The 14,534-nt window shown below is 41.2% G+C and overlaps 1 protein-coding gene across 1 annotated transcript; it reads left to right on the forward strand.

The window, feature by feature from the left end:
- The first annotated feature begins 8,533 nt into the window (after window positions 1-8,533).
- Window positions 8,534-13,611, forward strand: ACTC1 (actin alpha cardiac muscle 1). Its single transcript, XM_009101946.3, has 7 exons — window positions 8,534-8,613; window positions 9,185-9,333; window positions 10,108-10,432; window positions 11,070-11,231; window positions 11,344-11,535; window positions 12,770-12,951; window positions 13,300-13,611. The coding sequence occupies exons 2-7, from the start codon at window positions 9,205-9,207 to the stop codon at window positions 13,441-13,443; spliced, it is 1,134 nt and encodes a 377-aa protein (XP_009100194.1). The 5' UTR covers window positions 8,534-8,613; window positions 9,185-9,204; the 3' UTR covers window positions 13,444-13,611.
- Window positions 13,612-14,534: the final 923 nt, after the last annotated feature.

A 14,534-nucleotide genomic window follows, 5' to 3' on the forward strand; every position in this document is an offset into this window, starting at 1 on the left:
AACTTAGGCATTAAACATTCATCCAACATTCATGTTAATACATCAGGTGGAAATATGAGATTTAGATTTAGATTTAGTAATTTTTTTTGATATTAAAAATAAGAGAAATAAATACACCCATACCCAAACTCAAACCCTAAACTTAGTATGTAGTTCATGTGAGGAACTCCCTATAGGTTGGTTTTTAAGTGCTGGAATGAAAGCATATTTTTTGTTTGACTAATTTAGCACAGGCAGAATGACTCAGACATTTTTTCTTTTCTCACTCTTTTATAGCTCCATAATAATTGAAAGAATTGAGAAAAACTTCTCAATAATCAGATTTTTTATTGAAAGCTGATTTTGAAATATCTGCATTTTTGTTCTGCATAGAAGTCCACTTTTTAAAAATCAATCCTGTAATTAGATTTCCTTCTCAATCATAAATGTTGCTGTGTGACTTCCAACAGTGATTTCACTGGCTGGTAAAATGGAACCTCCAATGTGCAAACGTCTTTAAGCTACTCAAGCCTAGCAGGTGCTTCTTGGGAAGCAGTAGCTGGTTGGCACTTTGTGTCACTTTTGTCACATAGCCAGTCACACACCCACAGGGTACAAACATGTCCAGGCTGTGTCTGTGGCCCAGAGTCCCAGGAGGATCTGTGAGATGTACACTGGGAATCAGAATGTTGAGTGATCTCTTTGAGCACCTCTTTAATTTGCTCTTCCCTCCCCATCTCCCTCAAATTAAAAATTAGTAGGTGATTGCTCAAAAACTTCTGGATTGCAATGTTTTGGAACCCACCAATCAAGACAGATGTGAATGTTGGTTAGAATAGCCTTCAATCTTTTCCCTTCCCTTTCACTCTTAATGTGCTATCCATCTTTAGTCTCTTTAAGTCTTTCCTCTATTTTTCCTATTTTTGCTGAGTTTTTGTTTAGTTCATTGTAATTTGCATCCTCCTTTCTTTTTCTTGCAAGATTTCTAATTTTTTTTAATTTGAGATTTTTTAATAGATTTTATTTTCCTTCATTATATTTTCTACCTTCTCCATTACACACTTTACTTTGTTAAAGTCCCTTTTATATTTTAAAAGCTGCTTCTATGCCTGACATAGCAACTGTAGAATTCCTTGTGCTGAGTATGTCTTAAGGGGTTGTTGCATTTTATTTTGGGCTGTGGTGTTTTGGTTTTTTGTTGTGTTTTTTGGATCACAGTCTGTTAAACCTTATGTTATTAAGTTTTCTTGTTCAGCCATCCTTGATCAGATTTTGGACTACATCCTATTGTTTATTGTTTCCTAGTTGGAATGGTCCTCCAGCATTAAGTGTTCTAGGCTGGTGGTCTCCAAACTTTTTTGATTGCATGCCTCTGTCAGTAAAAAAATTTAAGTGAGCACACCCAATCTATGTATATTTATTAATGTATAACATGTATGAGTGCTGTAATAACATTCTGTACAGTATAAAACTTATTAAAAAAACAGTCTTAGAGAGTAAATGAGATAAAGATGAAACAAACACAATTTTAAAAATATTTTTTATCTTATCTATGAATGGTACAATGAATATGTTCTTCCTGCACCCCAGTGGATTTTCTTGTGCACGCCCTTCGGTCCTTGCATCCCAATTGGACCCCACAGCATTCACCTTTTGTAGCATTCTTTTCCCTAACTCAAATTTCTAGGATAATTTCTTCAGCTTTAAGAGTTCACCTATCTCACATGTTTTTTTCCATCCTAAGTAATTAATCTCTCATGATCTCACACAGGTTGTTTTGCTGGCAGTGACATTTTAATATCCAACTACATTCTCCCAACAGTTCCAAAACCAGGAGGTAATCCAAGAATATATGGTAAGCTGCTATTTTCAAACCCCTTTTTTTTCTGTGCTCAAGATTTTTTTTTCATTTGAATAATGCAGAGATAATTTTCCTAAAGGTAAGGCCTCCAGTATTAGTTTCCTTTTTATTAAAAATTGAATGCAGAATCTTACTGCTCTTTGGCTTCAGGTGGGTATAACTGCTGAAACCAGCAGTACTTTCCAGGGCTTTCAAGAAGATCAGCTTGGAAAATATGGCTGAGCAGAGGAGATTCTTCATGCTGACAACTGTGTCATCTTGTTAAAGTCATCTGTAAAACTGCATGCCCCAAAACACTCGAAGGAATGGGGGATAATTAGAAAATCTGAGGACTGTAGGACTGATGCTTAAAACACTGGAATGGTACTTCAAAGAAGATTTTTTTTCTTTTTTTCATTGGTCAACAATTGATAAACAATTTGTTTATCAACAAATCATTTAACCTGTACCTCATTGCTTTATGCATAGAAGCCACACAGGAATTTTGGGAATGTAAAATTCACTACGAAGCATGAACATCAGAGTCATATATCTGAAGACCCAGAAAACTATTGACTTTAGGACACAGGCAGGCTGTTAGCTTGCCCAAGACTGAAATCACAGTGCATGTTCTATCTTTTTTTCTAAATGTTCAGGCTTTGAGAACTCATTTAGTTTATATGTAAACTTCTTAGTGTATATGCTCCCAGGAAGCATTCCAACTGGAATTTTCAGAGTATATTTAGACATGACATTTTCAATATTCATCCTATTATTTATTTAATCTTGGATTTATTTTATGCTTGTATGGAAATGCATCTTCTTCCTGGTGTTATGGAAACTGACTCAGCAAAATAATATGTCAGCTGCTTCGTTCAACAGGAATAGTCCAGTTTCAGCTGTGGTTTGAACTCTTCCAGCATCCTTTCAAGGTGACAACCTAAATTAACAGTTTTGTAGGGTACAGAATGATTCATAATTAATGGCCAGAGTAAATATGCTAGTTATATCTCGACAAAACAAATATTTCTTTATCCTTGGGCATTTATGCCTTCTGTTTAACTATAAACAGTTGTTGTGTCCTTCTTAAATTGACAGGAAAGCAATATACCTTAGGCAATTCTTCTTGGGCTTATTCCAAAGCCAGTAAATTCAGTGAAAGGTTATTAATAATTTTGGTGCAGTTTTTATGAAGTCCTTAAGCTTTCTTCTAAAGATTTTCTCTCAAACATATCATGTTTCTGAATTTCCTGGAGTTAATTCCCATTTTTCTTGGACTGGAGTACTTAGAACCTGCATTCTGAGTGCAATGGTTGAATTCTCACAGCAGCCATTTAGATAGCTTCCATCTGAGTTGTCAGAGGGTCCTCACTGGGAATCAGCTTGACCATGAATGACAGAAAAACATTTCAGAAGAGATTCTTGTATTTAGGGCCTTTAGCTTTAAAATGATATCTTTTTTTGAAAGCTTAATAGATTTTAATCATTGCTTTCAAAAAATATGTGTAGTGTGCTAAATGTAAGGAAGGCTGGAGGTGCAGCATACCTAATTCTTAGTTGCCTCTCACTCAGCAGGAGCCTAGAGAATTAGCATAGGTGTGTTGGTTCCACCTGCACTATGTGAGATGCCTTGGAACCCTCAGCAAGTAACTACTTTCTTACTAGGTTTTGTTGAATCCTTTGTCTTAAGGCCATTTTATCTCATTTTGAAATGCAGTATGCTATATTTGAAATTTTCTTCATGAAAAGCTATGTCACGAAGACAACACAATCCAAGACCCTGTGAAAGCAAAATTTGTGATCCAGTGGCTGAGTGAAAACTCAGGAAATGGAACCCATATTACATAATGATTCCTACCCTGGTAAGTGTAGATTTTTGAATTAGGCTTTCTCTCTCAATCTCTCTCTCTTACTGGACATAAGGAGAAACAAATGGCAGAAGTTGCATAAAATTTGCATTTGTAACATGATATGCAACCACAATATACAATATTTGAATTTACATAGATACAATATTTGAATTTACATAAATACAATATACAATATATGAATTTACTCTTATAAGATTTTGGTTTTCTATTACATAGACTCTCTTTATAAGGTAACATTGTGGAAGCTTCTTCAATCCCGTAGCCAGTTGCTTAATTGCTAATTGCTCAGTTTTCAAGGGAATTTTTCTTGTAGACTACTTCCAGTTACTGGAAGGCCATAATTAGGTCACCCCAAAGCCTTCCTTTTTTCCAAGGGCAACACTCCCATTTCAGCTTTTCCTCACAGGAGAGGTGCAGAATGGATGTAAGTATCTCATCATTTCTTTGGAACTCACCTGTGGCAAACAATACTCCTGGAGAGTGAGAGACTGAGAAGAACAAACTCCTTTGACTGCCGCTCACCTCCACTTACGCTGCCCGTGCCTAAACCTCTCAGCTTTGTCACAAGATGTTTGAGCTGCACGTCTGACTCCCAGTGCCCACCTTCCAGTGCACACTTCAGATGTTTTAGGTTAATTATAGAAGTGCAGCAGCACATGAGTGAGTGAGAGAGACTGGCAGGGAGATGATAAGAGCCTGCAATTATCCGAAGGGTTTAAATGCTGAGGAGACAGGGAATATATAAAGCATGAAGCATGGGCTGGTAGGGTGGATGAGACATAACTAAGAAAAGGGAACACCCAGTGAATTCTCTGGAAAAGTTTTCCAGACAATGTAATTATTAAACTAGGAGACTTCTGGGAGAAAGATTTCTCACTTGGAAGGTTCAAGACTTCAATAGTTTCACAGGGAATAATTCCAGATTTGTGGCGACTGCAGAACTGGCTTTGGCTTCTCTTGGTATGTCTGCATACCTAGGGAGATTCATAACTGCACAGACATTGATAACAACACATGGCTCCTTCGTGACAGTGACTCCTTCATGACAGTGATTTTCATCATATATTGCATGTTTGGCATTCTTATCTCATCAGGACTGCTGCCCATCAACAAGACTGCTGCAATGCTGCTTATATTTCTAAAGACTATATAGCTCCAAACAGCTGTTGTGAGACAAAAGAAAACCTGTCAGAATGGCATTTTCTTCTTATTCTTGAAAATGTTAAGTTTCTTTCAAAGACTACATTGGCCTGAGGCTTAAGAGAGGTAACATTTGGCTCTGTGCTAGGACAGATTTTATATGTCATCATCCACTGGATTTAGAAAGAGCAGATTTTAAGTGAGAAGTTGGTGTAGAATCTGATAGGTCAGGATATACTGTATCTAAAATTGTTTGGTATATTATGAAAAATGTATTGATTTTATTGGGAAATTTACAGAAAAAAAAATCATAAATGGAAAGGCTGAACTAAAAAATACAGAGAGGACCTGATCCTACACATTTGCAATTTCTGAATGCATTGCTGGATACTTTAAATAATCTGAAGTCTGTTGTAACAAGTGTTCTATCCTTTAAAGCTTTTAAAGAATCGTGGCTATATTTTTAAGCTTTTGTAATTTTTTTTAGTCAAAAGCTGAATAACAGTCGTGAGGATTTCTAGGCAGTGGGATTTTTTTTGTTCACATTCTTACCATGCAGAGGTAAGGACTCATGTTCTGACTTTGGCTGCAGCCACAACAGTGTCTTGTTGGTAGAACATCACATCCAGTTTTGCCTAGATGCATGTGTCTCCTATATATATATATATTTATCTATATACATCTCTCTCTATATATACAGACATACATGTATTTAGTTTTGCTCTCCTATTAATAATCACACACATTGAGGCTTCATGCTCCTGTGTGTTCAGGCTGTCCTAGGGATATGCAGATCACGTCCACTGCAGATCTGTCTGCTCTCCACACCCTGTACTGCCTGTGTTTCCCCTGTCCCTGGGGTCACTCCCAACAGCTAAGTCATGAGAAATGTACACAGCATGTGGGAGCCCTGTTCAGCCAGAGCTGGAGTGTTATTCCTGTAGATGACATTGCATAACATTCCTCAGTAGGTTTTTGATTCTCTGGTTTACCTGAGTCTGTGATGACACTTTATTGCAGAAAGCAGAATTATTTTGGCCTAAGGAATAACTTTAGCTGGGCAATTTTCAAGTGGCTACAAGGAAGGAAATGATATTTTGGAATTATGTAGGTGTGAGGTTCCCTTTTCATTTGACCTTGCAATATATGGGAGTGTGTTGGTGTGTGGACTGATGAGTTCTCAAGTGCACCAGGATCCTAACTGTGAGTCCTGCTGGATTAGAAATGTAAAACTTGAGGAGACAGTACAGAAAACAAAAATTTAGTTAGGCAGTAAACAAGAAAACACAAACTGTTTCATAGACTATTCAGTGAGAGCTGGGTCTGTCTCAGTTTCAGAAGAGTCTCTCTCTCCCTGGCCAGAGAGAATGTAGGATGTGTCAGAGAGGGTCTGATTGGGGAGGAATTCAATGCAGCTATCAGCAGTGGACTTCTATGTAAATACTGCAACACCTCTGAACTGAGCAACAGCTGAGATAACACTGTAAACTAATCTCTAGTGCTGGCAAAGCTGCTCAATCCCTAACATAATATGGTTTCTGTAGAAAAGGTGTGCTAGGGAAAAAAATAAGCAGATTTAAACTATATATGGCAACTTACCATGGGGTAAAATATGCTGACTTTTTAAAATTGAAAGCAGCATATGGTATTTTTCTCTTTGAAAGGGAGCTCTGTGCCAGGGTGTACATGCTTAGACACCCTTGCATCTGTATGAATTCTTGTATAAACAGACATCACTATCACCAAAGCATCTCCAAGTGTCTGTTACATGGGCCTGATCAATTTAGATAAACATACTCTTGCTTGGGGTCCTTATCCCACCAGTATTGATTTTGGTTGATTTTCCATCAAGACAAAGCAAACAAAGAGCCAAAGCTTGTGCAGAGCAGAGGCATTCAATCACAGTGTTTTGCTGCTTTGACCTTTTGAGGTCACTGCATTTCACAGTCCTACACAGCCTTTCTTAGGTAGCTAAGAAAAGGAAAAAACAATATATAAATAAATACATATACACACAGATAAATACTTGCATATAAAATATATATGGCATATATATTTGTATATACTGGTGTATTAAATATACATACACAGCTCTGTACAAAAATGGTGTCTCACCTGAAACAGGTTCTCTTTCCTCGCAGTACTTGAAGAAAAGCAGGAGCTTATCCAAGAAGTTTGCTGCTACCATCTCTTTCAGAGCTGTGCTCATAATTTGGCACAAACCCAAGATAAACTGGGTTGGGGTGGAGCTAACCACCTCATTAATTGTGCTAGAAACAAGGAAACTGACTCCACAATCTCTGATTTCAGAAGAAATCAAAGTCTGAGGGTCTCTGACGCCCCCTTTAGATATAGTTTAGAAACAAATAGTGATTTCCAGTTGTTATGTGCTTTTTTGAGAGTTAAACCACCGTGCAGATTGCTCTTCCCTGAGCACTTCTCGAAGCCCCCAGACTACAGGTTGTGTAGCATTCACAAGCTCTTTCCTTCCTCATAATTTAAGATGTATACACCCATGTGATGTCTGCCAGCCTTTGTATGGCATCTCATAAACTGGACCTGTGTTTAAGCCACTGATCCACTTGAGCGTTCTTCTCTTGACTTTGAATCTCACCATTCCCTCCTGTCCCAAACCCCAGTTTTTCCTGCTGAGTCCTAGCATCGGTTCACAGGCAGACACGGGGCATTTCACAAGATGAGCTCCTGGAGGACACTGTACTCCACATTATAATGAGTTTCTCTGGGACATGAGTTGACAATCTCTGCTTTCACATACCAGGCCAAACCCACTCAAGGGATGCCTCTCCAGTCTTTCTATTTTTAACAAACAAAAAAAAGTCCTGAAGACACATGGATTTTCTAGGTTCCACCGCTGCAACAAATTATCAATGTGGATGTTTCAACAACTGAGCAGGAAAACAACTGTCACATTACATTATTACCATAGCTGGGTTTTGTCCAAGCTATTTCCATATCTCGTCCTCTGCCCTAGACATATCAGTATCTCTTACTGATCTGGTGTGCATTAAAAGAGCAAAGACGAGGAGTTTAAGTATATTAATATTAATATAAGTGAGCACATCCCACTTCGCGCTATAGATGTCAGTCAAAAGCAGAGAAAAGGGTGATTTTTGTAGCATGTGCTCATCAAAGTTTAAAAGAAATTGAGTGTGCACTGCTCCTTCCTAAGGCAGAAGAGAAGAGCAGATGCCGCCCCCACGCAGGAGAGGAGCCTCAGTTGTTGGCACCAAAGTAACCTTATCACTCGTTGATTAAACAGAAGCTCGGCTGGCCTTTTCTTTTCAGTGGAAAAATGAAAAGCCGGGCGGGAGAACACCCGCGCGGCTTCCCTCGCACCCTCCGCCAAGCCCGAGCATCACGAGTTTGAGGCGCCGCACCTGGTCGGGCACCGGCGGGTGCTGACCCCGGGGGCCGAGCCGGGCTGCGGCCCCTTCCCGGCCCTTCCCGGCCCCTGCCCGGCGGCGCTGACCCCCGGGGGCTGCGCTGGGCTCCCTATTTGGCCATGCGGCGGCCGGGGCCGCGCTGCCCCGCGCCTGCCTTACATGGGCCGGGCGGCCGCGCCGCGCCGGGGCTGGCCCGGCTCCATTCATGGCTGCGCGGCCGCTCAGAGCCGCGGGGCCGACCAAATAAGGAGAAGGTGGCTGCCCCGGCCCGCCGCGGCCCCGGACGACGCTGCCCCTCAGGGGGTATAAATTGGGGCGTCTCCGCCGAGCCATCACCCAGGGTCTCCTCCGCTGCCCCCCCGCCGCCGGTGCTGGTCTGGTGAGTAGCGCGGCGACACCCGCAGCCCTGAGGGGCGGGCCGGGAGGCTTTGGGTGGGATCGGACGGGACGGGACGGGATGCAATGCTCGGGAGGGATGGATGGATGGGAGGCAGCGCCGGGCGGGTGGTGCAGGGGCGGCCGGAGCTCGGGCCGTGTAGCTCCCGGCCGGGCGCTGCTCCTGCCGGGGACACCGCCCGCCCCCCGCGCAGCCCCGGCCGCCGCGCTCCCACGGGCGCGCCGCTCCGCCGCCCGCGAAGCGCTCTGGGCAGGACACATCTCTGCGATTTAAAACGCTTCCCCTCCCTTTTCGACCTGCGGCCGGAGGGATCCGCTAATGACGCCCGAATTGAGCGTCTTGCAAGCTGGGGCGGCTTTTAAAGCGCGGAGAAGAAAGCGGCTGACGGATCCCGTTTAGAGCCCTGCCCAAGAACGGTCGAGCATCCTCCCGGGACGACTCAAATTTCCCGCTCCCGCCGCGGCGATCCGGCCGTGCCGACCGGGATGGCGGGCGGGAGGGCGCGGAGGGGCTGCCCGCGGGGCTCTGACCGTGCCACCGTGCTGTTTTCCAGGTTCGCGCTTCCTCCCGAAGATGTGTGACGACGAGGAAACCACCGCACTGGTGTGCGACAATGGCTCGGGGCTGGTCAAGGCGGGCTTTGCCGGAGACGATGCCCCCAGGGCCGTTTTCCCGTCAATCGTCGGTCGCCCGAGGCACCAGGTAAATTCAGAGGCAGGACCGAGGCAGGACACTCCACAAATGTGGTTTTTAAAATGAAAATATTTGCAATTGGTATTTTTTTTATCCTGGATAAATTACTGCTAAGGTTGCAAAGCAATATGAAGTATCTTCGATCACTAGAATGCTAATTTCCCTCTCTATCATCCTGTTTACAAACTCCTTTTCCTGCTCATGATACTGTGCAGTTTACTTTCAGTCAAACTTTTGGAAATCAGAAAGAAACAAATAAGAAAAAAAGAATTTGAATATAAGAGGTGAATTATAAATGCGGGAAAATCGATTAATCTCATGGAAGGAAAAAACGATTTTATGAGAACACCTCAGATTCTGTTGACTTACTGTTTTAATAATGCTGAATTTATTTTCCCAAACAGCTTTTCAGAGGTGTGACAGCTAGTACCTTTCTTGAAAATAAGATAGTTAGAATTGCAGCATCATAGATTATCCTGGCTTGGAAGGGGCCAACAAGAATCATCAGAGTCCAGTTCCTGGCCCTGCATGGGACAGCCCTGGGAGTCACACAATGGGCCTTAGACAGTTGCCCAAATTCTGCTTGAATCCTGTCAGGGCTGGTGCTGTGGCCACTTCCCTGGGGACCCTGTTCCAATCACCCTCTGGGTGAAGAATGTTTTTCTAATATCCAGCCTAAACCTCTCCTGATTCAGCTTCAGGCCAGCTGTCTGTGATGTAGTTGTTTAGGATCTGTGATGTCATTTTCTTCAAATAATGCTTTTCTGTGTTTTCTTCTCTTAGGGTGTAATGGTTGGTATGGGTCAAAAAGATTCCTATGTGGGTGATGAAGCTCAGAGCAAAAGAGGTATCCTTACTTTGAAATACCCAATTGAACATGGCATCATCACCAACTGGGATGATATGGAAAAGATCTGGCACCACACTTTCTACAATGAACTCCGTGTGGCCCCTGAGGAGCACCCTACTTTGCTCACAGAAGCCCCCTTGAACCCTAAGGCTAATCGTGAAAAGATGACCCAGATCATGTTTGAGACCTTCAATGTACCTGCTATGTATGTGGCAATCCAGGCTGTCCTGTCCCTGTATGCTTCTGGTCGTACAACAGGTAAAACAAACAAATAAACACCAGTTAGATACTATTTCCTTTCAGGAACTCTCCTTCCTTTCCATTCCAAGTAGGAAAACACACCATAACATTCAATTTACAGAAAAATAGGTATTTTTGGTTTATAGCAATGAATGATAACAGTACAAAAAGCCAGTACAAAATGGGTTACCATTGTTCTTTCCACACACAATTTGCATAGCTTTTGGAGAGGCACCATGGAACTGACTGTGCCACCGCTTGTTGTGGTGTAAATGAGGAGGTGTTCATGCAGTCACAAAAGTGTTACACCAGTTTAAGGGTTTAAACTGGACCAAAAGACACCCATTATCAGACCAAGACAGTCACTACTGCAAATATTCTTACTACGCAGTATAGCAGTGGTGGAAGACAGGTTTTATGGATTATCTTAAAATATGTATGGAAAAACTATTCTGTGTGAAAATTCACACCCCTCATAAATGTCCAGGCAAGCAAAGGCAGAAAGAAATAGATCTTTGTGACTGAAAAAGAATTATGCTACTTTATACTGCCTGAAAAATCCTTTATTTTGTTGTGTTTCTTGCTGCCTCCTGTGTTTAAGGGCTCTAAGCATTCGCTAGGTGATTCCAGCTGCTCTCTGACGTTTCTCTCCCAGGTATTGTCCTTGATTCTGGAGATGGTGTCACCCACAATGTGCCTATTTATGAAGGGTATGCCTTGCCTCATGCTATCATGCGTCTGGATCTGGCTGGCAGGGATCTGACTGACTACCTCATGAAGATCCTCACGGAGCGTGGCTACTCCTTTGTGACAACAGGTCAGTCCTTTAGCTTTTCTCTGCTCTCAAAATCCTCACATCTCTCTTGGCTGATGGTCTGCTCTAGTATTGTGCTTCTCCAAAGCTTGATTTGATTCTCCTGTGTCTACAGCGGAACGTGAGATTGTTCGTGACATCAAAGAGAAATTGTGCTATGTTGCACTGGACTTTGAGAATGAAATGGCCACTGCTGCCTCTTCCTCCTCTCTGGAAAAGAGCTATGAATTGCCTGATGGTCAAGTGATCACAATTGGTAACGAACGTTTCCGCTGCCCTGAAACCTTATTCCAGCCATCCTTTATTGGTAAGTGTTCCAGGAAATTCTCCTTTCTGTAGGAGGTATGAATGAAACAGAAGATTTGGAAGGTGCCCCGCTCCTCTTCCTGCTTACCTAAATTTGGCACAAAATTAGACATGAATGAATAATAGTTTAAAACATTTGGTTCCCGTGAGATGGGCTTGATGTGAGCTCATCTGGTATTTAGCTGAGTTCCAGGCTCTTTGCTTCAAGGTTTGGATCAAATTTTAGGGTCACAGTTTTTTAAAGATAAAACATACAGTTACAATACCATCATTAAGGAGTTGGACTCTGTGATCTTTATGGGTCCCTTCCAAGTCACGATATTTTATGATTCTGTGTCACTGATGGCAAGAATAGCCTTCAGAGCTGTATTCATAAGGCTTACACTTGAAACAGTATCTATTTCCATGAAGAAATAAAGTGTCAGAGAGGGGAAGGACATGGAGTGAAGGTGTGTGTGTATTTATATACACTCTAATTAACATTGCCATGGTCGAGATGGTAAGCCTTGCTGGTGGTGCATGCAGCTGACGGATACAGCAAATGTTATACTCTTAAGTCCCAAGTAGTGCATGCAGTTGTTCATCAGCTGACTTCTTACTGTGGATCCAGTGTCAGCCCTTTCAGGAAGCACCTGTTAAAATTAACAAATTGGAATGCAACCTACAACCACCTGCTTCTTGTTTCTTTTTTCTTACCATCAAGTGCTAATATCTTAATTCTGTGTCACGGTTATATCTTGCCTTGATGATTCTGAGTAGTATAGAATACATTTTGAGTAGACTGAAGTAGTTACTATTGTCTTCTTTAGTTCTACTTCAACTCTTTTTATTGTCTTCATTTGCTGTCTTTACTATATTCAGCTAATGCTTTCAGTGAGACTGACATAAACCAGGAGTTGCTTTTTCTGTTCTTGATACCCCTCTTCCATTGCCATATACTAAATGAGTTTATCTCACATGTCTACTTCTTATCTTACTGTATATTTTGAGTCTCTTGCCTTTGCACATGCATTATGATTCTCACCTTTTCTAACAAATAATGTTTACTTCCTAAACTAGTTTTGTAATTCTATCTTTTTTATGTTTTTCTGTAACACTCTATAATCAAGAAACATTTTTACAAGAAAAAGGCCAAAGAAGTTCATGTTAATGATGATCAGGAATGCCAACATTTCATTTTATGGAGACCTCTTGTATAATTCGCTGGCCTACTGTCTTTTTTTTTCTTCCTCAAGGTATGGAATCTGCTGGTATCCATGAAACTACCTATAACAGCATCATGAAGTGTGACATTGATATCCGTAAGGACCTCTATGCTAACAACGTCCTCTCAGGTGGCACAACAATGTACCCTGGCATCGCTGATCGCATGCAGAAAGAAATCACTGCTCTTGCTCCTAGCACTATGAAGATCAAGGTAAGGAACTTGACTCTGTGTTAATAAATGGGAATAAAGGAGGAGACAGTGTCAGCTTCATTAAACTGGGATATGGGAACAACTCAATGAGATCAGCAGCTGATGGGCAGATGACCAGAAATTCCATTTAATCAGAATAATTATGTTGGTTAGAAGCACGTGTTAGAAGAGAAGAAAATATGATTACGGATTTTTTTAATGCATTACATGTATTTTAAGAGCTGCTGAAGACCAATACCATTATAGAAATGTTCTTTACTTGCCTGAGGAAATATCTAGTGGTGTGTAGCATTGACAATATGGATTCATTGCTCAGAAATGAGGATTTTTTGCTTTTCTTTGTCCTAGATCATTGCTCCTCCTGAACGCAAGTACTCTGTCTGGATTGGTGGCTCCATTCTTGCATCTCTGTCCACCTTCCAGCAAATGTGGATCAGCAAACAGGAGTATGATGAAGCTGGTCCATCCATTGTACACCGCAAGTGCTTCTAAGCACTTCCCCCCTCAATGTACTTCCCACTCAGGATGACGACAGTATGCTTCTTGGAGTCTTCTGGCAAACCTTCCTGAACTCCTCAGCCATTGTACAGTTTGTTTACACACCCGTGCAATTTATTTGTGCTTCTAATATTTATTGCTTTATAAATAAACGAGATCTGGGACTTGCAACCTACAAAATACTGTCTTTTGTTTTATTTCAAGTATTTTCTGGTCAGAAAAATGAGACTAAACCCCCTGGGATTTGGAAACTCCCATCAGACCTATGAATACTTTTACTGCATCCATGTCCTAACTGATGTAGGCATGTTAGGTCGTGGTTTTCTGTTAGTAACAATTTACACTTCATAGTTTTAATTTTGAAGCTTGGAACAAAAGAAGCAATATATTTCAAGGCTTAGAAAGAAAAAGCCTTAGGGTAGACCCAGTAAGTGGAACAAGTGAAAGGAAACCTCTCATACTCACTCACTCACTTTAGAAAGATTCTTCTATCCCATTCATTGTAACCCATTTTAATATTCATTTACTAAAAGCCAAAGCTTCTGTAAAAGAATTATGTTAATAGATTTAGAATGTGATTTATAAATAATTAGCTCAGTTCTAAAGAGTCATGCAATTGTTTTCCATGGGCTATAAATATTTATGACAAAACATTAATTGAAACTGACAGCTTACTCATCTTCCCCTATCTCTTCAAAGCCAGAGATAAAGAACTGAAGTCTTTATTGTACTAATGCGCAAGAATAAAACTTCTGTTGTATAAACCCAGAATTGTTACAATCACAATTATTTTCACATCATTATTCATATATCTCAGGCACTTTTTAATCCTTAATCTTTGCTATCCTTTCTTTGCTACTTGACCCAGATACTCCAGTCATAAACTGCACACTTTCCATGGCCATTTGTGTTCTTCACCAAGACTTCTTATAACTGGGCTCTTTGACTTTTTTTCCAAAAAGTAGTAGCTAAAAAGGAAAGTACAGAATGATCTGGAACATTTTCATCAAAGTAATGGAACCAGTCAGTGTCTTAGTTTGAAGTATGCAGAGACCAGAACATGCCCAAGTTTGATTTAGGGAATC

Source organism: Serinus canaria, chromosome 5 (assembly GCF_022539315.1).
Source record: "Serinus canaria isolate serCan28SL12 chromosome 5, serCan2020, whole genome shotgun sequence".
Lineage (NCBI taxonomy): Eukaryota > Metazoa > Chordata > Aves > Passeriformes > Fringillidae > Serinus > Serinus canaria.

What these genes read in the sequence shown, in the direction of transcription:
- ACTC1 (XM_009101946.3), top strand. Translation starts at nt 9,205, where the DNA reads ATGTGTGACGACGAGGAAACCACCGCACTGGTGTGCGACAATGGCTCG. An exon ending in TCGGTCGCCCGAGGCACCAG is followed by an intron (nt 9,334 to 10,107) that starts GTAAATTCAGAG and finishes TTCTTCTCTTAG; the next exon opens with GGTGTAATGGTTGGTATGGG. An exon ending in CTACTCCTTTGTGACAACAG is followed by an intron (nt 11,232 to 11,343) that starts GTCAGTCCTTTA and finishes CTGTGTCTACAG; the next exon opens with CGGAACGTGAGATTGTTCGT.